Source organism: Sphaeramia orbicularis, chromosome 8 (genome assembly GCF_902148855.1).
Source record: "Sphaeramia orbicularis chromosome 8, fSphaOr1.1, whole genome shotgun sequence".
Lineage (NCBI taxonomy): Eukaryota > Metazoa > Chordata > Actinopteri > Kurtiformes > Apogonidae > Sphaeramia > Sphaeramia orbicularis.
Window position 1 is genome coordinate 17163135 of NC_043964.1, and position 27427 is coordinate 17190561.

General features: G+C 35.1%; 1 protein-coding gene across 1 annotated transcript in view; it reads right to left on the bottom strand.

The window, feature by feature from the left end:
• Nucleotides 1-7069: 7069 nt before the first annotated feature.
• The window catches only part of LOC115423335 (UNC93-like protein MFSD11), a 57057-nt gene continuing 36699 nt past the window's right edge, over nt 7070-27427 (bottom strand). The window contains exons 8-13 of the mRNA XM_030140050.1: nt 18563-18612; nt 15117-15182; nt 14899-15024; nt 10975-11149; nt 10747-10882; nt 7070-7488 (exon numbers count right to left, since the gene is read on the bottom strand). Coding sequence (XP_029995910.1) covers nt 7339-7488; nt 10747-10882; nt 10975-11149; nt 14899-15024; nt 15117-15182; nt 18563-18612 — 703 coding nt within the window. The 3' untranslated portion in view covers nt 7070-7338. The remainder of the gene's footprint in view (nt 7489-10746; nt 10883-10974; nt 11150-14898; nt 15025-15116; nt 15183-18562; nt 18613-27427) is intronic.

Consider the following 27427-nt stretch of genomic DNA (forward strand, 5'->3'; position numbering starts at 1 on the left):
TTAGATCTTATTATTACCTCCGCCAAGGAGGTTATGTTTTTGCCAGGGTTTGTTTGTTTGTTTGTTTGTTTGTTTTTTTGTTTGTTTGTTTGTCTGTCCGTTAGTGTGCAACATAACTCAAAAAGTTATGGACAGATTTGGTTGACATTTTCAGGGTTTGTTGGAAATGGGATAAGGAAGAAATGATTAAATTTTGGTGGTGATCGGGGGTGGGGGGGCCCACGGGGGGGGGGGGGCACTGATCAGCCTTGGCGGAGGTCTGCGCTCTCCGAGTGCTCCTAGTTGTGGTTTGCATTCCTCTAATTTACTGCCCTCAAGCCAAAAAAATTACAAAAAACTGCTTTAAAATCACTTCATATCAATATTTTTTTTCCTTTTTTCTGCATAAATCTCTTAAACCACTTCAGCTCTGGTTGTACTTTTCAGTTCCCAGAGGGTTTAGATCTTATTATTGTGGTTTGCATTCCTCTAATTTACTGCCCTCCAGCCAAAAAAATTACAAAAAACTGCTTTAAAATCACCACGTATCAATATTTTTTTTTTTCCTTTTTCTGCATAAATCTCTTAAACCACTTCAGCTCTGGTTGTATTTTTCAGTTTCCAGAGGGTTTAGATCTTATTATTGTGGTTTGCATTCCTCTAATTTACTGCCCTCCAGCCAAAAAATTTTCAAAAAAAATGCTTTAAAATCACCATGTGTCAATATTTTTTTTCCTTTTTTCTGCATAAATCTCCTAAACCACTTCAGCTCTGGTTGTATTTTTCAGTCTCCAGAGGGTTTAGATCTTATTATTGTGGTTTGCATTCCTCTAATTTACTGCCCTCCAGCCAAAAAATTTTCAAAAAAACTGCTTTAAAATCACCATGTGTCAATATTTTTTCTCCTTTTTTCTGCATAAATCTCTTAAACCACTTCAGCTCTGGTTGTACTTTTCAGTTCCCAGAGGGTTTAGATCTTATTATTGTGGTTTGCATTCCTCTAATTTACTGCCCTCCAGCCAAAAAAATTACAAAAAACTGCTTTAAAATCACCACGTATCAATATTTTTTTTTCCTTTTTTCTGCATAAATCTCCTAAACCACTTCAGCTCTGGTTGTATTTTTCAGTTTCCAGAGGGTTTAGATCTTATTATTGTGGTTTGCATTCCTCTAATTTACTGCCCTCCAGCCAAAAAATTTTCAAAAAAAATGCTTTAAAATCACCATGTGTCAATATTTTTTTTCCTTTTTTCTGCATAAATCTCCTAAACCACTTCAGCTCTGGTTGTATTTTCAGTCTCCAGAGGGTTTAGATCTTATTATTGTGGTTTGCATTCCTCTAATTTACTGCCCTCCAGCCAAAACAATTTTCAAAAAAACTGCTTTAAAATCACCATGTGTCAATATTTTTTTTCCTTTTTTCTGCATAAATCTCTTAAACCACTTCAGCTCTGGTTGTATTTTTCAGTCTCCAGAGGGTTTAGATCTTATTATTGTGGTTTGCATTCCTCCAATTTACTGCCCTCCAGCCAAAAAAATTACAAAAAACTGCTTTAAAATCACTTCATATCACTATTTTTTCTCCTTTTTTCTGCATAAATCTCCTAAACCACTTCAGCTCTGGTTGTACTTTTCAGTCTCCAGAGGGTTTAGATCTTATTATTGTGGTTTGCATTCCTCTAATTTACTGCCCTCCAGCCAAAAAATTTTCAAAAAAACTGCTTTAAAATCACCATGTGTCAATATTTTTTCTCCTTTTTTCTGCATAAATCTCCTAAACCACTTCAGCTCTGGTTGTATTTTTCAGTTTCCATAGGGTTTAGATCCTATTATTGTGTTTATTTGACTCATTTTCCATCACTTTGTGTCTGTGTTATTATAACCCTTAGATAACAGATAATCATTTCAAAGCTTTCCACTCCAATGAGTAAGAAAATAACCAACAATTGCTGTTCTGATTTCATGTATTCCCTTCATTAAAACTTAACGCTCATGGAAATTTTATCCTCAGAACTTGAAAACTCACCTAAAAGCTTTGATTGTAAGAATGTGTTTTTGCAGAAAACAGTATAGATAGTATAGAAAATGGCACAAGTAACAGCATTAGACGTACTTATTTTCAGGTAATAGACTTAATGCAGTTACGTTCTTTTGTCCTTTTCTTTAAGTCAATAATATGAGCGCTGCCAGGATCCAATTTTGTGAGTAAATGCTGTATACTTCGCTTAGGCCATCTGTGCTTTGTTGTTGTCATCTAAGTGGCACAATTGACTTAAGATCACACAAAACTGCTTACTCTCATTATAATGTGATCAATATTCAATTACCAGTGAAGTAATGCGGGACCTCCGGGCCTATAACCCTTTCTCTACAGACTACACCCATTCCTTCTGTTTGACTTTTGATTAATGGCCCCCGTGGCTCTTCATATACATCTGGAGAATAAACAGTGGATGCGGTAGATTTATTTTAAACGGTTATATACTAAGAATCAAGTGTCTCAAAGGAATACATTTCTTATTAATGCAGCTCAATCAAAGAAAACAAGAAAGAATAAAATGAAGGTATTTCATCTTATAAATAAATAGTCTGGTGGCAAACACACAGATTATAACAGGTTTTATATGCTTGTCTCCAGTGTTGTATGAATGGTTTTAGAACTGAGTTTTATTACCCCACCCGTATTGTTTTTGTTTGTTTGTTTTTTTAATGTATTTATTTTGCATACAACAACAAATCAAACATTAGGACAAGCAAAGAAAAAGGGGTTTATAAAATTAATCTCACCTCATTACAGCATTAGCATAAAGAAAGTCAATAGAAATAAAACAATAATATACAAAGTACAACAAATATATAAACAAGGTTCAGTTTGTTTCTATGTTAACATTTAGCAGCAAAACAATTGGTTGAATTCATACCAAATTAGGTTTATAGATTGCCAGTGACCCTGAGTAGAAGTCATTACATTTTAGGAAAATTAGGTCAAAGTTCGAATTTGTTATGAATTTTTTATTTGTATTTTTTCCCATTTACTTATAATGGCCGGAATTTCACATGTCTGTTAAAACATCAATTTTCTTTCAATTTACTTCAAACTTGCCACATATATAGAGGCAATTGACATGCTGACATCAGCTGGATCAATGCCAAAATAAGCTAAAATATGTGTGAGGGGCGGGGTTTGTTGTGGCTGGCACCACTTGTTTATTATGTGTTTTATGTACATTTTTTAATGAGGATGTATGGATGAAATCGCTATTGTTGTTACTTCTGCTGCTATTTTGGCCAGGACACTTGCAAAAGAGGTTTTTTATCTCAACAAGCTTTTTCCTGGTTAAATAAAGCTTAATAATAATAATAATAATAATAATAATAATAATAATAGTTGTAGTAGTAGTAGTAATAATAATAATAATAATAATAGTGTAGTAGTAATAATAATAATAATAATAATAATAATAATAATAATAATAATAATAGTTGTTGTAGTAGTAGTAGTAATAATAATAATAATAATAATAATAGTAGTAGTAGTAGTAGTAGTAATAATAATAATAATAATAATAATAATAATAGTTGTAATAGTAATAATAATAATAATAATAATAATAATAATAATAATAATAAAACTAACACATGGCAAAAGAGAAAATTAAATGTCCATAAGGCAGGTACTTATATGCCTCCATCATAATCACAGAAATGTGCAACTGAATGTACTGTTTAAAAGGGTCCCACATTGCCTCTTTTATGGAACTTGCTTGTCCACTAGTACAATGGTTCTCAAACTTTTTACAGCGGAGTACCCCCTGAAACATACTTTTTTAACCAAGTACCTCCAACTCTCACTTCAGCATTTTTGATTGAAAAAAAAAAAAAAAAAACTGGCAAAATTAGTTCCTGTGTCAAAGGTGTATGTTTAATATTTTCAAAACTTTGCAAATAAACAACATATATTTAACTATAATATATAACAAATATCAAATTTCTTACAGTAAATTTTGTGTGCAAAATATAACTGAAAAGTGCCCTGTTTCACTGATAACAAAAATAAATAAATTGGTCATTAATTAATAAATGACCCTTTCATCAACAAAAAACAATTACTTAGCGACTTATATAAACTGATTTTGAATAATAAAAAATAGAAATGTTCTTAAAAAGTTTCCAAAGCTTAACAAGATGATTGACAACCAAACTATTATATGAATGTATTTATTATGTTTTAAATTTCAGCATTAATTCTCATTATTTTTTATTCAGTACATAACGACTTATTTAAAGTATTTTTCCCCCCAAAAAATGTTAAGTACCCCCTGGGCTTCTTCCAAGTACCCCTGGAGATACATATACCCCACTTTGGGAACCCCTGCACTGGTCTAATGACAGATATTCCAGTTCAGTCCTGTATCATTGAGTTCCAGATGGAGTTTTACATGTAGTCCACGTCAGAAGAACACATTTTTCTTGCACAGAATGTAAGCATCCTGTAGAATTCCCAGTGATAGTGGCATTTGTTACTCCTAGTAGCATGCACAGTATGTCACGGAAAGGATCTTATCAATTTTGCATCCTGTACCAAACCAGAACTGCTGTTTTTTTTTTTCCTACAGGACCAGTGAGTCCTAATGAGTAGCACAGTCTGTCTCTGTTCAGGTACAATGAAGAAAGGTCTGGACGGGATGAGCCACTAAAAGATAACAGTACACTCACTGGCCATTTTATTAGGTACACCGGTTCACTTGCATTTGAATAGGCCAATCCCATGGCAGCATCTCAGTGCTTGTAGACTTGGTCAAGATGTTCTACTGAAGTCCAAACCCAGCAACAGAACGGTGAAGAAAGGTGATTTAAGTGGCTTTGAATGCTGATATAATGGTTGGGGGAGTCAGGCGGGTTGGTCTGAGTGTTGCAGAAACTGTTGATCTACTGGGATTTTCACGGAAAACCATCTCCAGGGATTACAGAGTATGGTCCAACAAAAGAAAATAGAGAAAAAGAGTATCTGTGAATTCACAACATGTTGAACTGTGAAAGAAATGGCCACAGTTTGCAGGAGCTCACTAATTGCATTTAAAAAAAAAAAGTGGAAAACTCTCAAATTATGCTGCAACATCAGAATTTGGTATAAGCAACATGAAAACACGGACCCATCCTGCTTTGTATCAACAGTTCAATGTAATGATGGTGAGATATTTTGTTGTGATGCTCCTTAGACCAAATTGAGCTTCATTTAATCCAGGGGTGTCAAACTCATATTCAGCTAAATTTGATCTGCAGTGGGCCGGACCAGAAAAATAATAACATAATAACCTATAAATAATGACAACTCCAAATTTTGTCTGTGCTTTAGTGTTAAAAAACCCATTAAATTATGAAAATACTTACTTTTATAAACTATCAAAAAAACAAACAAACTGGAATTTAAATTAAAAAACAAAAGAAAATTTAGTGCAATTTTAACAATATTATTCTGCAACTTCTCATTTGTCCTTGTGCATTATGGATCAGATCTACAAAGACACTAAACACTGAGGAACAGGAAGAAAAACTGCTAAAATTGTGCTGAATTTTCTTTAGACATTTCAGGTTGTTCATATTTCTTCAGGTTATTCACATTTTATGGTTACAGGATAGTTTGTAAATGTAAATATTTTCATAATTTAATGTTATTTTTTGCATTAAAAGAAAAAAAAAAGTTAATTCTAGATTTTTTTGGCTTAATTGAAGATTTTTTTACTTAATTGAAGATTTTTTTATTTTTTTTTTTGGCTTAATTCAAAATTATTTTTTGTAAAATTTGAGATTTTTTTTTTGGCTTAATTCAAAATTATTTTTTGTAAAATTTGAGATTTTTTTTTTTTTTGGCTTAATTGAAGATTTTTTTTTTTTTTTTGCTTGGGCTTAATTGAAGATTTTTTTTTACTTTATTGAATTTTTTTTTTTTTTTTTTTGCTTAATTCAATTCAAGATTGTGGAATTTTTGCACTTGGCAAAAACATCCCAGGGGCTAAGCTGGACCCTTTGGCAGGCCACATTGAAAACTTGGTCACGAAAGTCTCCCGCACCTTTTACGGGAATGTTTCCAGCACTTTACCACATCTATGCTAAGAATTACTGCAGTTCTGGAGGCAAAAGTAGGTCCAGACGAGTACTTTCAAGGCGTACCTAATAAAGTGGCCACAGAGTGAAAGTAAGTAAAGTTTTCGATCATGGACTCTCATGCTCTCCCTAAAATCCTCTATGTTATGGTTTCTTCTTTTTTTGAATCACACCCATGGCATCATGAGCCTACTGGCGCCCCCCCATGCCTGATAAATCTGTGGGATCGGGGGTGGGGGTGCATAATTCTACAAGTAATGTGACGGACCTGTATGTGGAGGACGTACAGATAGAGCTGTGATAAACTGAGCCTATCTGCTGCCCCCCGTGAGCAAATCTGTGACCTTGAGGGGGTGGGGGGCAGAGATGTGCCAGACGATATGCCCCCCCCCCCCCCTGTTCTCACCAACCTCAATCTGTTATGTGAGTGGGGGGAGTATGTGTTGACTGATTTATCCTGTTGTGATGTACAACAGTAGTAACAGTAACACACTCACACGCACACCGATGTCACTTACGACCCCCCCCCCCCACACACACACACACACACACACCAGTTGAGAACCACTCCTCTATTTTAAAGGCTATAATCACCAGGCACATTCCTCAGTAATTGTCTATCGTATAGATTTCTATCTAAATATATCTGCAGGTGATTTTCAGTTAACATCAAGGGCACTTAAACCACAAGCTGACTACTTGATAATAAATGGTATGAGGTGTAATAAAACTGTTAAAAACTTTATTTATTAAAGATGACATCCATCCAGACACTGAAAGTTCATTAATATGCAAAAAATTTACAAAACAACAGTTAATAACAAGGATTGTCAAGCATTATTTAGTTATTTACGGTTAAAATTAAAATGTCAGATTCTCAACTTGATTTATTAAAGACTTTCTGAAACATAAAACTCCAGATCCTAAATAAATGACAAACCTGAGCCAAAAGCAATGCAAGTAAGTAAAATGAGTGGTTATTTTCATGATCCTTCAGTTTGCAGAGTGCAGTTAAAAATGTATATGACAAACCATCACTGTGTGGTGTCATGTTACTAAAACATTTGACACCTATATAATACTTGTCAAATATTTAACAACAGCAACATGTTTTTTTTTTTTTTTTTATTTATCAAAGTGTTATGAATGTGACATAACTGTGACTTTCAGTGCAACATCGCGCTTTAAAAAACAGCCTGTCGTCAAATAAAAGTTGTTGATTGTCTGTCTAACAAAGCCGTTGACACTTTTTTTTCAATATTCCTGCAAATCTGTGAAGTTTTGCATCCTCTCCACCATGAAGAAGCAGAGCGTTCCAGTGAAACCCAGGGCGATCATCAGCAGGAGCTGCCACATCAGCATGAGGTAACCGCTGTAGAAGAACGCCACCGCCGCGAAAACAGACTGAACACACACACACAGATGACAACAGAGGGTCAGGTCAGTAAAAAAAAAAAAATGGACAGAAAAGATGTTATGAACAAAATGCAACGTCTCAACACTTTCTCTAAACTACAAAATATTTAAAACACTATAATGTGCATCAGTAGGTTATAGGAAACTGAATTGATCTGTATAATGCTGATGGATTTCTTTACATTTATGCCTGTTTGATATAAATGAAATAAAATTATAACAAGTGGTTCCAGGCACAACAAACCCCGCCCCCTCGCACATATTATAGCTTCTTTTGGCATCGATCCAGCTGATGTCATCATGTCTATGCATTTCCGGATGTCAGCATATCAGTTGCCTCTATATATGTGCCAAGTTTGACGTAAACTGAAACAAAATTGATGTTTTTATAGACGTTTGAAATTTCGCCCATTATAAGTAAATGGGAGAAAAACAAAAATTTAAAAAAATTATTTAAAAAAATTTTGAATTTTGACCTAGTGTTCCCAAAATGTAATCACATCTGTTCTGGGTCACTGGCAATCTATAAACCCAATTGGGTATGAATTCAACCAATAGTTTTACTGCTACAGATGTGAAATTTCTCCCATTATAAGTAAATGGCAAAACAAAAAAAAAAGATTTAAAAAATTCATAAAAATTTTAACTTTGACCTATTTTTCCCAAAATGTAATGACATCTATTCTAGGTCACTGGCAATGTATAAACCCAGTTTGGTATGAATTCAACCAATAGTTTTGCTGCTACAGACATTTGAAATTTTGCCCATTATAAGTAAATGGGGAAAAACAAAAAAGATTTAACAATTTCCGAAATTTTTTAACTTTGACTTACTGTTCCCAAAATGTATTGAGATCTATTATGGCTCACTGGCAATATATAAAAAAAATTCAGTCAAAAGTGCTCTTTGGCTACTGGTTCTACTTAAAACATTGTCTGTGCATTGGAATATTCACTTTTCAGCGTCACACAAGGTCACAGGTGTCAAACATGTGGCCCGGGGGCCAAATCTGGCCCGCCATAGGGTCTATTCCGGCCTGCGGGATGAAAGTGCAAAAATGAACCTCAACAGTCAAGGTTGTCAAATTCATTTTGGTTCAGGTTCCACATACAGACCAATGTGATCTGCAGTAAAAAATAACAACACAACAACCCATAAATACGAATTTTCTTTGTGAAAAATTGTGGAAAAAATTTAAGTGAAAAAAATAACATTACACTGTGAAAATATTCACATTTACAAAACTGTTCTGTCACAATAAAATGCAAATAAATACATAAATAAAAACAAAGATGAACAACCTGAAATGTGCAATTTGAACAATATTCTGCCGGTTACTAAATGTTTGGTGCATTTATGGATCCACTGTGATCTGGAGTTGTGTTAATAATAAGAGATGGAATATTGTAGAAATTGTTCTTATTTTCGTTCCAAACTCCAAAATTTTAACAATATTCTGCCTGTTACCAAATGTTTATGTCACACTATGTGTAATGTACATGTATAAATAATAAGTCGAGGCATAATATTGTTAAAATTGCACTAATTTTTCAAATGAAATTTCTGTTTTTTTAGGTCATTCACATCTTTTTTTGTAAAATGTAAGTATTTTCTTAATTTAATTGGGGTTTTTTGTACTAAAACAAAAAGAAAAACTTGGATTTGTCATTATTTATAGGTTATTAAGTCATTATTTTACTGGTCTGGCCCACTTGAGATCAAATTGGGCTAAATATGGCCCCTGAACCAAAATGAGTTTGACACCTTTGCACTAGTGTAACATTAACAAATGTACCATACAAATATACATAAACCTATGTATACATGCACTTAAACCAACCAGCACCTCATTTGTGCTGTCATTTGTTTTCCAGTTCATCTTTTAAATGATGTAAGATTTAACACATTTTGTCTCTGAGGTAGATAATTTCCAATAAACTAAGCAAAATACATAATAAAATAAATGCTAATTCATTATTTATTTGCAGTCTAGATGCTGATTTTAGGTCCTGAGTAAAGTGGAAATAACCTAATTGTTTTTTTGTGTGGAGTTTTAGTTGTTTGTCTGTCTGTTAGCAAGATAACTCAAAAAGTTATGGATGGATTTTCATAAAATTTTCAAGAAATGTTGGTACCAGCACAAGGAAGAAATGATTAAATTTTGGTGGTGATCGGGGGAGGGGGCTCTCTGAGTGCTTTTCTGGTTATACAGGGTGGGGAAGCAAAATTTACAATGAACATTTAGTTGTTTTTTCTCAGCAGGCACTACGTCAGTTGTTTTGAAACCAAACATATACTGATGTCATAATCATACCTAACACTATTATCCATACCTTTTCAGAAACTTTTGCCCATATGAGTAATCAGGAAAGCAAACGTCAAAGAGTGTGTGATTTGCTGAATGCACTCGTCACACCAAAAGAGATTTCAAAAATAGTTGGAGTGTCCATAAAGACTGTTTAGAATATAAAGAAGAGAATGACTATGAGCAAAACTATTACGAGAAAGTCTGGAAGATACTATTAAAGAAGAATGGGAGAAGTTGACACCCCAATATTTGAGGAACACTTGCGCAAGTTTCAGGAAGTGTGTGAAGGCAGTTATTGAGAAAGAAGGAGGACACAGAATAAAAACATTTTCTATTATGTCAATTTCTTGTGGCAAATAAATTCTCATGACTTTCAATAAACTAATTGGTCATACACTGTCTTTCAATCCCTGCCTCAAAATATTGTAAATTTTGCTTCCCCACCCTGTAAACCAATTACTAATGCCCTATTAACGAGGCTTTTTTTTAATAGCATTATTTATGTTACTGGTGAAAACAGTTAATCACATAGAGAATTACATAATTAGTTTAATTCAATAAGTGAGATCAATAAGTGCATATGAAAGGTCAATATGTATGTTAATAAGAAACTTCCTAATGGTGAATATGCTCATGTTAATATCAGATGCTTCCATTTACTTGTGTCATTTGTATTGGTTTGCAAATTATTCCGTGATGCTAAATAGTTTGTAAATTTATTCAATTTGTAAGAAAAATAGTATCATCTCTTCAAAGAAAAGATTCGAACAAAAGACGAACAAAACCCACCAGGGGCTTACGAGGCGTTTGTGGACCTTGTTCTTCTCCTTTTAATGGGGCTTCAGGTGAATTTATTTTACACTTGACAAAACAACATTTTACCTCAGCTTTGCTCAGCTCCGCTAACAATGTCTGAGAATTGGCAACGCGGGATTACCTGGATGAATTTGAAGATGGCAAAAGCAGGCGTGCTTTGCTCTGCATAAACACGGCCTAATATGCTGTAGAGCTGCGTGTTGAAACAACTGTCCCCGAGTCCGAGCAGGAAGCTGCACAGCAATGCGATGGATGCACTGAGGGAGGAAATATGGGTGGGATTAAAGCCAGGAGGAGGTCTGACCACGTCTCCTGATGTTTACTGGGAAGAATCAGAGGAATAGATTACCTTGGGGACAGATATGGGTTCTTTTGGGTGTTGGTTTTAATGACGACAGGCGCGTCATCCGGGATGTTGAGGAAGATCAGATAGAAAGCCACGAAATGGACGACCATCCCCAGAAACACCACAGAGGTCCGTCTGAAGCGATTGTTCTTGCATAACAACCCAAAGAAGCCTCCACCTGAACAAAAGAACATATATGGACACACTGCAAAAATCTTAAAAAGGTCTTAAAACAGTGGTTCCCAACCTTTTTGGCTTGTGACCCCAGACATTCAAAACAGAGACATTTTTTTTTGGCTAAAATTAATTTGTTTTTGATCATGTAATAGTTTTCTATACTATGTTGTACATAAATGTCAATTTTAGACAATATTTAGACGATATAATGTAAATTTTTATAATTAAGTTTTAATTTTTTAAATTTTTTTTTTTAGAAATTATTAGAAATTTCAGGCAACTCCAGAAATTCAAAATGGAGACATTTTATTTGGCTAAAATTTATTTGTTTTTGATCGTGTAATAGTTTGTTATAATATGTTGCAAATAAATGATAATTTTAGGCAACATTTAGGCTATATAACGTAAATTTTTATTAGTAAGTTTTAATTTTTAATTTATTTATTTATTTTTACAAATTATTGGAAATTTCAGGCGACCCCAGAAATTCAAAATGGAGACATTTTATTTGGCTAAAAGTAATTTGTTTTTGATCGTGTAATAGTTTGCTATAATATGTTGCAAATGAACGATAATTTTAGATAACATTTAGGCAATATAACATAAATTTGTATTAGTAAGTTTTAATTTTTTAATTTTTTTTTTTTTATAAATTATTAGAAATTTCAGGCGACCCCAGAAATTCAAAACGGAGACATTTTATTTGGCTAAAATTAATTTGTTTTTGATCGTGTAATAGTTTGTTATAATATGTTGCAAATAAATGTTAATTTTTGGCAACATTTAGGCTATATTACATAAATTTGTATTAGTAAGTTTTAATTTTTTACCAGTTACTAGAAATTTCAGGTGACCCCACGTGGGGTCCCGACCCTAAGGTTGAAAAACACTGTCTTAAAAAGTCGCAAATTTAACTTTTAGAAACCTGTAGGAACCCTGCACTGCAAAAATCTTACCAAGTGTATTTTTCTCATTTCTAGTCAAAATATCTCATCACACTTAAAATAAGACATAATCCCCTACAGAGTAACTTTTCAGTGAGATATAAGAACTTATTTTTAGACAATAGATCTTGAAAATCTTGCTTCAAAAAATCTTACCAAGATAATTTTCACTTGTTCCATTCGCAGATTTTTTTATTTTTTTTTGCTTGAATTATGCAAAAAAAATCTTGAATTAAGTACAAAAAAAATGGACTTAAGCCAAAAAATCTTGAATTAAGTAAAAAAAAAAAAATCTTGAATTAAGAAAAAAAATCTGCGAATGGAACAAGTGAAAATTATCTTGGTAAGATTTCTTGAAATAAGATTTTCAAGATCTATTGTCTAAAAATCAGTTCTTATATCTCACTGAAAAGTTACTCTTTAGGTGATTATGTCTTATTTTAAGTGTGATGAGATTATTTGACTAGAAATGAGAAAAATACACTTGGTAAGATTTTGATTTTTGCAGTGTAGGGTTCCAACAGGTTTCTACAAGTTAAATTTAAGACTTTTTAAGACTACTTAGAACTGACTTTAATGCCCATTTCACAAAGGAGATTTACAAAGTATAACAAAACACACACCCTAAACCCCTCCCACACACATCTGTACTTACTAACCACATACAGTCACAGAAAAAAATTATTAGACCATCAAAAGTCATCAAAACAATAGTTGTGCAATCAAGTCCTAACTCCTGTGTGTATCATGTGACTAAAACAGACAGAAAAGAAAACATGGAATGCCTAAAAGCACTGTTTTTGTCAGTACAATGCCATAGATGTGGATGTAAGAACTGAAGTGATTTTGGTTATTATCAAGAAAACATGGAACATGGATTGATATCAGCTCTGAAATGAAACTCTTGTGAGCTATTTTTGTTGTTATCAATATATTTGTCCAAACAAATGTACCTGTAGTTGTACCAGGCATTAAAATGAACAAGAAATTGAAGAAAACAAGGGGTGGTCTAATAATTTTTTCCGCGACTGTACATTTACCCACACCACACATATATTTATGCACACCCACACACATATATGTCTAAATATACACAAGCAGGCATATATTCCCATATTCACACATATATACTTACATACATATAGACACATACATAAATACACATATATACACACAAACACACTTTTTCCTTTTTCGTAAAGGATGTCATATTTTGTTTTTTTTTAATGGAATTCTATATTTTAAAACATTTCCCTGTGGTCTACATAAACTGTAAATGCTCTGCTTGGGTCTGAATTCTTCATTAATTCAACTCCACAGGTCCATCTTCAACCCTATTTCTGACTAATGACACCAGAAAGGTGGTTTGGAGCGCTGGCCCTTTAAATGCAAATGAGCCACTTCATGCCCCACCCCCTCCAGGTTATTGGCCGTGCTACCCTGTCCCGTTTCTCCTGAGAAATGTTCGTCAGAAGTTAAGCAGGAATTAAAACAGGTTGTAGAAATCCACTCGATTTTTGCCAAAAATGAATATAAAGATAGCTTTGCAGCACCTGGAGGGTTCAAATTCAAACTTTTGGAACTATTAGGGTCCAAAAACACAAATAAATGAACCAAAGTTTAGCAAAATATGACCCCTTTAAATGAATGAATGGTCTTTTCTTCGATCAGGCTTTATTAAATTTGCACTTCCCCTTAAACTTCCCCAAGTCAGCTTTCTTGTGCAATGTGTATGTGACTATCGGCTGCATGTGTGTTGGGCTGAATGTTCTGTGATCACTTCTCACTGGGGGCTGCAGAGTTAGCAATAACTGGTTCCTAATTTCAATATAAATTGTTGGGTTGGAACGGGTAGAGCTGAGTTGACTAATGTTACTGTCTTTGCAGTTTGGACATTTAACAGACACATTTAAACACAATACAGCCAACAAGTTTATGGCAACATAACATAGCATAATATAACATAGCATAGCATAACATAACATAGCATAACATGGCATGGCATAACATAACATAACATAACATAACATAACATAACATAACATAGCATAGCATAACATAACTTAACATAACAAGCAAAACATAGCATAGCGTAGCGTAACATAGCATAACATAACATAACATCATATAACATAACACAGCATAATATAGCATAGCATAACATAACATAGCAAGCATAACATAACAACATAACATAGCATAGCATAACATAACATAGCATAGTACAGCATAACATGACATAACATAACATAACAACATAGCAAACAAAACATAACATAGCATAAAATAAAATAACAACATAACATAGCATAACATAACAACATATCAAGCATAACATAACATAGCATAGCATAACATAGCATAGCGTAGCATAGCATAACATAACATAGCATAATATAGCATAACATAACATAGCAAGTATAACATAACAACATAACATAACAAAGCATAACATAGCATAGCATAACATAACATAGCATAGCACAGCATAGTATAACATAACATAGCATAGCATAATATAACATAACAGCAAACAAAACATAACATAACATAACATAGCATAGCATAGCATAACATAACATAACATAGCATAATATAGCATAGCATAACAACATAACATAGCATAGCATAACATAACATAGCAAACAAAACATAACATAGCATACCATAAAATAACAACATAACATAACATAACATAAGACCTACCATACCACCTACCAGACCCCGCAGAAACCCTGTATTGTAACAGATTGAATCCACATCGCTGAATGTAAATCCACTAAAAAAGCTCTAAAGGACGACTTACCCACAATTTCTCCAATTCCTACCACGATCCCAGAGATTCCGATCAGGCCTTTGGCTGCGTCTCCAAACTGTGCAGTGGCTCCGATGCACGTTCCATACACTCCACTGTAGAAGGATAGCTCCAGGCCTACAGAACGAAGACGACGACGACACGCTACAGCTTTAAACTTCCACTGGAGGCTGAATCTCTTAGAATAAAATAACCTCTGTCTGACTTACCGCTGTATGCCATGCAGGGACTCAGGAGGAGTATAGTTTTAGACTTCACAAGTTCCAAGATGGTTCCTGAAGAGAACACACTGGATTGAATTGCCAATAAAAAAACCAAGAATTACATCCTGAGCAGTAAAACAGCCCCTATATGTGGATGGAGCTTATATAAAATGCTGGTTTTAACCCCCCCCCCCCAGTTTCAGTTCAGCACATACATAACAAAAATTCTAAAAGAGGTGGCATACTGTGTAAAATGTAAATGTAAATAAAAACAGAATACAGTGCAAATCACATAAACCTAATTTATTCACAACATAGACACACATAAAAAATGTACCATTGTTAAGTATAAAAATGAGGTTAATGGTATCAACACGTCTGTAAAGTGCTGGGACAGGGCCATGTTTTCCACTGTCTGCACCCCACTATTGCAGCTGTAACCTGCAATAGTGAATGGAATGGAGAAGTGACTGAGACATGTACAGGGGGTGAGTGAGTGAGTGAGTGAGTGAGTGAGTGAGTGCATGAATAAATGAATGACTGAGTGAATGAATGCATGAATAAATAAATGAGTGAGTGAGTGAGTGCCTTAATAAATAAATGAATGAATGAGTAAGTGAGTGAATGAGTGAGTGCATAAGTGCATGAATAAATGAATGAGTGAGTGAGCAAAGGAATGAATGCATGAGTAAGTGAATGCATAAATAAATGAATGAGTGAATGAATGCACGAGTGAGTGAGTGAATGCATGAATAAATAAATAAATGACTGAGTGAGTGAGTGAGTGAAGGAAGGAATGAATGCATGAATAAATTAATGAGTGCCTTAATAAATAAATAAATGAATGAGTGAGTGAGTGAGGGAGTGAGTGCATGAATAAATGAATGAGTGAGTGAATGCATGAATAAATAAATGAGTGCCTTAATAAATAAATAAATGAATGAGTGAGTGAGTGAGTGAGTGAGTGCATGAATAAATGAATGAGTGAGGGCGTGCATTAATAAATAAATGAATGAGTGAATGAATGCATGAGTGAGTGAGTAAAGGAATGAATGCATGAATAAATGAATGAGTGAGTGAATGAATGAATGCATGAGTGAGTGAGTGAATGCATGAATAAATAAATGAGTGAGTGCCTTAATAAATAAATAAATAAATGAATGAGCGAGTGAGTGAGTGAATAAGTGCATGAATAAATGAATGAGTGAGTGCATTAATAAATAAATGAATGAGTGAATGAATGCATGAGTGAGTGAGTGAGTGAGTAAAGGAATGAATGCATGAATAAATGAATGAGTGAGTGAATGAATGAATGCATGAGTGAGTGAGTGAATGCATGAATAAATAAATGAGTGCCTTAATAAATAAATGAATGAGTGAGTGAGTGAGTGAGTGAGTGACTGAGTGAGTGCATTAATAAATAAATGACTGAGTGAGTGAATGAATGAATGCATGAGTGAGTGAGTGAGTGAGTAAAGGAATGAATGCACAAATGAGTGAATAAATGCATGAGTGAGTGAGTGAGCGAGCGAGTGAGCGAGCGAGCGAGTAAAGGAATGAATGAGTGAGTAAGTGAATGCATGAATAAATAAATGAGTGAGTGCCTTAATAAATAAATGAATGAGTGAGTGAGTGACTGAGTGAGTGCATTAATAAATAAATGACTGAGTGAGTGAATGAATGCATGAGTGAGTGAGTGGGTAAAGGAATGAATGCATGAATGAGTGAATAAATGAATGGGTGAGTGTGTGAGTGAATAAGTGCATGAATAAATGAATGAGTCAGTGAGTGCATTAATAAATAAATTAATGAGTGAATGAATGCATGAGTGAGTGAGTGAATGAGTGAGTGAGTGAATGCATGAATAAATAAATGAGTGAGTGCATTAATAAATAAATGAATGAGTGACTGAGTGCATTAATAAATATATGACTGAGTGAGTGAATGAATGCATGAGTGAGTGAGTGAATGAGTGAGTGAGTGAGTGAGTGAGTGAATGGTATCCTGTTGGTTAAACAGACAGTGGTTTCTGCAGTGCTCCTGAGCTCATACAGTCATTTCAATGGCAGAATCATCACTAGTTGTAATGCAGTGTCTCCTGAGTATTTAATATTGATTTTCAGTCTGGTCCCTGTGCACAAAGACTTCTCCAGATACTTTTAGTTTATGTGCTGAACAGCATATGATGAGATATTCAAAGTCTAAGTAATTTTACATTGCGGACCATTATTCTGAAACTGATGCAGTTTTTCGTAGACTGGTACACCTCTGCCCAGTTGTACTTCTGAGATACTCCTGACACCTCTGTTAGATGCAATTATATCACTGACCTGTTGACTATTAACCTGATTAGTAGTCAAATATTCCTCTGGTTGTTTCTCTTTAGTACCATTTACCTTTGTGACCCCTGTACCAACTTTTTTGGAGATGTGTCACTGCCATGAATGACATTTTTTCTTAAAATGGACCACTTTATCAGCGTAAGCATTTGATATGTTTCTGAATAAAGTGTAGGTTTATGAGATTTGCAAATCATTGTGTTTTTATTTACATTTTACACAATCCTAACTACTCTGGAATGGGGTTGGAGTTCACAGCAAATAGACGACAGAATCTCAAAAGCCAAAATGCTATATTTAAATGCAGGTGGAACAACTCCACAGATTTGCACACAAGCAGTTTAAGAAATTCAGATGTAAAAAAAAAACAAAACAACAACAACAAAAAACAATTCCCTGTAGATTTGTTTATATATGCCTGGTTGCCCTGTCTTTACATAAATCACCGTGCACCTTTGATAAAGTTAATACCTTTAAGGCAGGTGTACACAGGTCTACATGCAGTGCAGATGCACGCAAGACAAAGAGGCATCTGAGCATCGAAAAAACAACTGTGGGCTGCACTGAAGGCAGGTGCAAGTGCAGCAGAGTTCCTGATGACAAACAGATACAATCTGAAATAAACTCTTACGCAGGCAGTTTCTGTGTACTCTTGTAATGCTAGATTTTTATCCACATAAAAGCAATTTTTACTTGAAGTAAAACACGCACATACACACACATACACACACTCACACACACAAAGCTGCAAGTGCCTGCTTGTTTTAAGCTAAGAGGGATGGAATGTGAAGACCACAGGTTACCAGCAGAGCGACAAATAACTGAGAATGAAAATGTTAAGGAGTCCATGTTCGTGTAAGCACTTAAATCTTTTTTTTTCTCTCTCTCTCTCTTTCTTAGATGATGCACCGTTTCACTGCAGGGGAAAATCTCAGTCTCACTTCTACTGCAAATACTTTTCTACCACATTAAGATGAATTATGTGTGGATACATAATTAATACTCTGAATGCATACTGAGGCAAAGTGTAAATGAGCATATCCCACCAAGAATTTTAACAACACGGGTGATTAATACGCCGGATTGGTATTCTAAAGAAGTGAAAACACTTACCGAATTCCACTTTTGCATCTTGCATGGCGTTATTTGCTCTGTGCTTATACCTGGACACAGAAAAAGAATGAACCATTTATAGGGCAAGTGATTATTTTTGGTTATTTCTACACACATTACAAGACAGTGACCGCAACAGTTAAAGTGAACTCAGGTCCAGTGTGGTCTACAGAGTCTGTAAGGTCCAATGTGGTCTACAGGGTCTGTAAGGTCCAATGTGGTCTACAGGGTCTGTAAGGTCCACCTCTGCATGAACAGTGAGTGTACCTGCTTTGTTAGGTACCTTGACGTAATGGTACTAATGTAAGGAATGATGTTCAGAGGGAGAATGTGGATGTGGACAGGGGTCTGGATCAGCACTTATGTTGGTCTAATGCTCTACAATACATGTTCCTTTCCCCTAACGTGTTTTTCTTGTATTTTGTAATAATTACTTCTTGGATTTTTCTTTCTTTTTTCTTGTGGGGTACATACTTAAAGATAACAGAGCTGTTTTTGTCCCGATTTTCCCCATTCCCGACCAAGGGCAACAAACGCCAGATTATCTTACGTTTTGTATGATTTTCTTGTGGTCTGAGGTGTGTTAAGAGTGAATTTGTTCCGATAATCGGCTCTGAAATGGGTCGGGACCAACAATTGCAAATATTAAACTTGTTCAATATTTACGACAAAAAATCTTCATATGTGTGGGGAAAGCCAATGACTCCACTTTTCCAAACCTGCACCCGCCCGTACCCACGTACATTAGACCTGCAACCTGACCCAATCTGTAATTAAACACATTGTCTACACAGTAACTCATGAATTTTAATTTTTTCACCTCCTTGCCTGCTACCCACCCGCATTTCATTTAATTTTACCCGTGAAAACTCTTCTTTTTTTTTTTTTTTTTTTTTTTTTATACCCGTGTTACCCGACCTGTTGCAGCACTCTGCTCCCGAGTTATGCTATGTTGCTTCTTCATTTTTGTTAGATCACATTTGATCACGTGAGATTTCTGGCTTGGAAGACTAGATTCTAGATCGGTGGTGGGACGTGGGGTGCTGATAAGAGGGGTACACATTACAAATTCATGGGGCCCAGCATTTGTGGGGGGCCCATAGAGTAGAGGAGGGGGTCCAGTGGATACAGGTTAGAAGTTGTGAAAATGAAGTGTAAGATCTGCTGATTAATAGAAGCATAGAAGTCGTCGGGAGTTGGACGTTGAAAGTATGTTAAGTTTCAATTTCATTTTCACGCTAGCATAAGAGACGTTATGCATGGACACCCCCCACACTAGCGCTGCCCCTGGGTGGGACAGAATCGTTGTGTGTATGGTGTGCTTGTTCAGATTATCAGAACACACCACACACAGTACAATCAAAATTGTTCAATGCTTGATTTTTCATCTTCATGCGTGGGGTCTGTAACAGATAAAAAATCTCTTCAGATTTAGAAAATCCTTATGTGTCTACCCCAATTTACAGGTAAGAAACCAAATATGGTAACTTCATTGACCTTGATTTCCTACATAACAATAAAAAGTTTTTGAAAAATTTCACCCAAATAATAAAGTCTTGTAACTGGTGACTTGTCCAGGGTGAACCCCGCCTTCGCCTATAGGTAGCTGGGATAGGGTCCTGCCCCTCCCCCCAAACCCTAGTGAGGATAAAGTGGGTTCAGAAAAAACTTGGAAGCCTCTCTTACATTAAATTGAATCTTGGACATCTATCCTGGACTCTTGTTTTATTTTGGTTATTTATATTTCTTAATTACACAATTTTTTTTTTATCTATTCTGTACTGATTGCATGTCAATATTGGATTTACATTAAGAATTGTCTTCTTTTGGCTTGGTGGGATTGTGGGAGGGATAAAAAGACAAATGAAAGAATGGAAGTCCTTTTTATTACAATGCACTGTCATGCTACTGCCTGTGAAATTGCTTCCAACAAAAAATAAAATAAGACTAATGGCCCTGTAGCTTACCGGCCAAATTAAAAACTTTGGGAAATGTATCCAGATGCAATTTACTATCACCCAGTTCTGTGTATTTATTATATTACAGAAATAGCCCATGTTTTAAAGGTCATATTCCAATCAGATCTGTAAAAAATTCAACTTCCAACTTGATATCATTGATACTGATTTACTGGATCAATCCATTTCCTATCTGTTATAATGTGAAAACTTTTCAAAGTCGCACCAAATCCAGAATCAGATCCGGATCCAAATAACTGCAATACCTTGTGTTGACATCATCATACAGAAGCTGTATACCAAGTTTGAAGTCAATCAGAACTGTAGTTTCGGAGAAGAAGACGATTGAAATTTTTTCCCCATAAGAGCCCATGTTAAATTTTCCGTAAATTCCCGGATCCAGAAGAAGATCCTGATCAGCATGTGGACATTATGTTTTGGTCATCTCCCCATCAGGGCTGGACTGTAGAAATTCACACTGGGTATCATTTATATTTACTGAGTTATTGTATCGATCCACTTCCTATGTCTTATTATGGGGAAATTTTTCAAAGTCGCACCAAATCCAGAATCAGATCCGGATCCAAATAATTTCATTAACTTTTGTTGAAATCATCATAAAGAAGCTGTATACCAAGTTTGAAGTCAACTGGAATTGTAGTTTTGGAGAAGAAGACGATTGACATTTTTGTAACGGACGACAGACAACGACAGACGACGACAGACGACGACAGACGACGACAGACGACGACAGACGACGACAGACGACGACAGATGACAGATGACGCTGGATGCCGCATGACGACAATAGCTTTCGGCATGTCGGCTGGTAAGCTAACTAGAAAAGCACTTGGAGAGTGCAGACCTCCACCAAAGCAGATCTGTTCCCCCCGATCACCACCAAAATTTAATCATTTGTTCCTTGTGTCAGTATCAACATTTCCTGAAATTTTCATGAAAATCCGTCCATAACTTTTTGAGTTATCTTGCTAACCAACCAACCAACCAACCAACCAACAAACAAACAAACAAACGCTGGTAAAAACATAACCTCCTTGGCGGAGGTAAAAATCAATTAAAGAAAAAAAAAAGTGGGTTCAGAAGATGAATGAATGAATAAAGTCTTGTTAGGTCCTCCAATAACAAACTAAGCTTGAAAATTTGAATTTCCGAGTATTTCTGTGAGTGTCCTCCTATAAAGGGTTAACCACAGCCTTCAGAGAATTGAAATAAACTGCTCACACAAAGTATGACAGAATTGCCCCTAAGTGAAAAACTGCACAGGTAAATTAAATGTAAGCCTTCTGCAGGATCATAAGGCTTTCACTGAATCCACACAAAGCTGCCGGAATGAGATGAACAAAAAAGCAAAAACAGGGAAATGATACAGACTCTACCACAAGTCAGTGAAAATCTCCAGTGAGAACGTGTTGTTCATATTTATGAGTACAGGTGTGGAAATCCGTTCACTCAGAGATGTCATAATTGCAATGTGAAGCCAGTGAATATTCATGCGTCTACTTGTAAAGCGCTGCAAAGGGATTTATGAATTGTTTTGATGAAATTTACAGACTGAGGTCAGTTACACAGATGCAGGGATTGAAAAGACGCAGCTGTTTATATTTTATCCACCAGGAGTTCCCGACCCCAAAGACAGACCTGTTCTGATCTCTCCCCAGCATCAAAATGCACAAAAACACACCACGACCTGCCATAACATCTACATTTTTTATTCTTCCACCAAGGTGAAGGAAAAAAAACACACCCTCAGACTGAATTAGACAAAATGTGAAAAAGGATCTTTGAGTAAAAGCCAGACAGTCAGACAGTATCACCTTACGATCCTATGACCAAGGCTTAGTTCCTGTTCCAAGGTCTAGATTAAAAATCAAAGGTGATGAAGCTTTCTCTGTGATGACACCACGTCTTGGGAACAGCTGACTGACTGCAGTTTCTGTTTTTAAGTCTTGGTTTAAAAACTCACTTTTATCGCTCTGCCCTTGAAAACGCACTACTTTCTTAACCCATAAAGACCCAGTACTACTTTTATGACAGTTCCCAAATGAATTTCTCTCTATATTGAACCTTTCTTAAGTGATTTGTCACCATTTATTATAATATTATCCTCTGAAATGTAGGTTTTTTTGGGAACGCCCTTGCAGACCATTTTCACATTTTCTGGGATTGTCCAAGAATTAGGCCAAGTGCAAGGGCCAAGGGGTAGGGGTTAGGGGTGAATTGGGATTGGGCTTGAGTGTCTCCATCCACTGTCATTTGTCAAACTCCATGGGTTTTACTGGTGAATCAATGTTGCAGAAGATGATGGTGTTTCCATGGTAACTACAACGCCTCTGAACGTCCAAATGGGTCATATCTGATGACCATGAAAAAAAAGATGATAAACTGCATTTTACGCCAATTATTTATAGAATTAGTGGATCAACAAGTATTAAACATTTTATATGACTAGAGTGGATATTTGGGTCTTTATGAGTTAATATGTTTTGATTTTATGTATACAGGGTGGGGAAGCAAAATTTACAATGAACATTTAGTTGTTTTTTCTCAGCAGGCACTACGTCAGTTGTTTTGAAACCAAACATATATTGATGTCATAATCATACCTAACACTATTATCCATACCTTTTCAGAAACTTTTGTCCATATGAGTAATCAGGAAAGCAAACGTCAAAGAGTGTGTGATTTGCTGAATGCACTCGTCACACCAAAGGAGATTTCAAAAATAGTTGCAGTGTCCATAAAGACTGTTTATAATGGAAAGAAGAGAATGACTATGAGCAAAACTATTACAAGAAAGTCTGGAAGTGAAGGAAGCAACAAAAAACGTACCAAAGCTTTTATTAAAGCTCTCAAATCCAAAATCCTAAAGGATCCAACCAAATCCATGAGAAAAATGGCAATTGAACTTGAGGTAGACAACAAGACCGTTAGAAATGCAGTAAAATATGATTTGAAGTTAAAATCTTACACAAGAACACCAAAACACTTGTTGACAACAGCAACAAATCCAACTTTAGCAATTTTTGGGAATCATGTTTATGGCCGCCTTCTAGCCCAGATCTAAACCCTCTGGATTCTGCTGTTTGGGGCGTTTTAGAACATGCTACCAATAGAACATCACACAGCAATGTCGACTTTCTTAAATATACTATTTAAGAAGAATGGGAGAAGTTGTCACCCGAATATTTGAGGAACACTTGTGCAAGTTTCAGGAAGCGTGTGAAGGCAGTTATTGAGAAAGGAGGAGGACACATAGAATAAAAACATTTTCTATTATGTCAATTTTCTTGTGGCAAATAAATTCTCATGACTTTCAATAAACTAATTGGTCATACACTGTCTTTCAATCCCTGCCTCAAAATATTGTAAATTTTGCTTCCCCACCCTGTATATGAAGCCTTTTGTGTTTATGAGCATGTGGCTGATGTTGATTTTTTAATAACTTTAATTCTTTAAAAAGTTAAATTTACTTTTATTGTCTCTCTGGGGAAATTCAACTTCTATCAATCTGAGGATTTCAGATTGAATACACTGCATATAATACATGCCACTAGTTCACTGTTTCAAATAGAGCATGACTGAAGGACTTATTAGCATTAACCACTTCCTTCCCACCTAATTTGTGTTCATTTCCGCCTACTTACCATGGCAAATTCCAAAGCTTATAACTGAAGAACCACAAGGCCGAAATGAATCAACGAAAAGTAATAACCTCTAGTTTCAGAATGTATGTATTTAGTATGTAAATACAACCTCAATTATTTAACTTAATTTAGATTTTCTCTCTTTTTTTTTTTTCCCCAATTTTGAATCAGAGTGCAATTAATCATGGAATGGACCAGTAATGTAACCTCATGACCACCAAATAGGTAGGAAGTCCCATTAGCTTTGATCGCTATCCTTAACTCTTTCGGTGCCAGACAGTTAAGGGGCTAATAAGCCTTAAAAGCCTTAAAAGTGCCACAGAATTTTTCAGTATTTCGCGTCGTTTTTATAATATTTGAAGAATCCTGCAGGAAACCGCTCGGTAACATCCGGCGTGTTCTCCAAAGCCGATCTGATCGGCCCGCGGCACTTTAAAGGTTGTATTCGTAAAGCCGATTTAATCGGCCCATGGCACTGAAAGAGTTAATACTGCAAAAATAAGCTTTCTAACGAGCTATAGTAATATATGCCAATTTAGTCAATATACATCCATGTAGTAGAAACTTTAATGTGTTTAAAACAAAACGCCAACTGGAATCTGTGAGAACAGAGAGGTTAATGTCATGTCATAGTCGGACTAAATCTTCATCTCTGATTCAACATCATCAGCTGAGCCAGTGATTTGCATATATTTGTACATTTTTATGAGTATTAGTGCTGGTATTGATGTGAGTCATCACACATTAAGTCATATAATTCCATTTACAGCTATAAGAAAACATGTTTTAGTGTTTAGTTTTGCCAGTTGTACAGCTCTGCAACCCTAGATACATTTTGGAAGCACTTTCTCAATAAAACAGAGTTGAGATTTGTACAGCTCCTTGTATTTTTAGTAATATTAACCCATAAAGACCCAGTGCTACTTTTGTGTCAATTCCCAAATGAATTTTTTCTCTATATTTAACCTTTCTTATGTGATTTATCACCCTTTATTGTAATATCACCCTCTTTATTTTGTGTTTTTCTAGTGAAAATCAGGTATTTTTCTATATTTAATTCACTAATCATGTAGATGCTCATCAAAGCTCAGATTAAAGTTTAGGGTTATTGTATTAGAAATAGAGAAAACTGAAGAAAAAGGGACTTTTTCAGCAAAGAAGTAAATAATTGAACATAAACCAAGTGTCTCCATCCACTGTCATTTGTCAAACTCCTGCTTCAACATTATCAGGAAGTGACGAACTGAGTCACTGATTTGCATATATTTGTACATTTTTATGAGTATTAGTGCTGGTATTGATGTGAGTCATCACACATTAAGTCATATAATTCCATTTACAGCTATAAGAAAACATGTTTTAGTGTTTAGTTTTGCCAGTTGTACAGCTCTGCAACCCTAGATACATTTTGGAGGCACTTTCTCAATAAAACAGAGTTAAGATTTATACAGCTCCTTGTATTTTTAGTAATATTAACCCATAAAGACCCAGTGCTACTTTTATGCCAATTCCCAAATTCATTTTTCTCTATATGTAACCTTTCTGATGTGATTTATCACCCTTTATTGTAATATTATCATCTATATTTTGTGTTTTTCTAGTGAAAATCAGGTATTTTTCTATATTTAATTCACTAATCATGTAGATGCTCATCAAAGCTCAGATTAAAGTTTAGGGTTATTGTATTAGAAATAGAGAAAACTGAAAAAAAGGGACTTTTTCAGCAAAGAAGTAAATAATTGAACATAAACCAAGTGTCTCCATCCACTGTCATGTCAAACTCCTGCTTCAACATTATCAGGAAGTGACGAGCTGAGTCACTGATTTGCATATATTTGTACATTTTTATGAGTATTAGTGCTGGTATTGATGTGAGTCATCACACATTAAGTCATATAATTCCATTTACAGCTATAAGAAAACATGTTTTAGTGTTTAGTTTAGCCAGTTTTACAGCTCTGCAACCCTAGATACATTTCGGAAGCACTTTCTCAATAAAACAGAGTTAAGCTTTGTACAGCTCCTTGTATTTTTAGTAATATTAACCCATAAAGACCCAGTGCTACTTTTATGCCAATTCCCAAATGAATTTTTCTCTATATGTAACCTTTCTGATGTGATTTATCACCGTTTAGCCCATGCAGCTATGGCTACAAACATAGTTTACCAACACCAGAATATCAATGCAAGAGTGAATAAATTATGGATCGATAATGTAAAAAAGCTTTGGGTGCCTTGAAAAGCACTATAGAAATCTAATCCATTATTATTATTATTATTATTATTATTATTATTATTATTATTATTATTATTTATTGTAATCTTATCCTTTTTTTGTGTGTTTTGCCAGTGAAAACCAGGTATTTTGCTATATTTAATTCACTAATCATGTAGATGTTCATAAAAGCTCAGATTAAAGTTGAGGGTTATTATATTACAAATAGAGAAAACAGAAGAAAAAGGGACTTTTTCTGAAAAAGTCTAAATAATTGAACATAAACCAAGTGTCTCCATCCACTGTCACTTGTCAAACTCCAGGGGTTTTACTGGTGAATCAATGTTGTAGAAGATGACGGTGTTTCCATGGTAACTACGGAGCCTCTGAACGTTCAAATGGGTCATATCTGATGACCATGAAAAGATGACAAACTATTAAAGTTGAGGGTTATTATACTACAAATAGAGAAAACAGAAGAAAAAGTGACTTTTTCTGCAAAGATCTAAATAATTGAACATAAACCCAGTGTCTCCATTAACTGTCATTGATCCAACTCCATGGGTTTTACTGGTGCATCAATGTTGTAGAGGATGACAGTGTTTCCATGGTAACAACGGAGCCTCTGAATGTCCAGATGGGTCATATGTGATGACCACGAAAAGATAACAAACTGTGTTTTACACCAATTATTTACATGTATTGATAGGATTAGTGGATCAGCAGTTATTAAACAGTTTAGATCAGTAGATGGTTCTGGTCGACAGTGGATGTTTGGGTCTTTAGGGGTTAACTGATTAAATAAAGTGAGATGCATCAAAAGCCATTGTGCTGTGAATCTTAAAGCTGGTGAAAATTTATGCCTTTGTTTATTAGTGAACAAGAACCCTTTATTTAACTGAATCCATGTTATGCACAAACTGATGTAGTCTGGGTTAAACATCTGAACGTCCTCTGCCCGCTGTTTTGGTCGTTTCTTTTTTCCTCCGTGACTTTCAGAGGTCTTTGACGCCGGCTGTATTTTTTT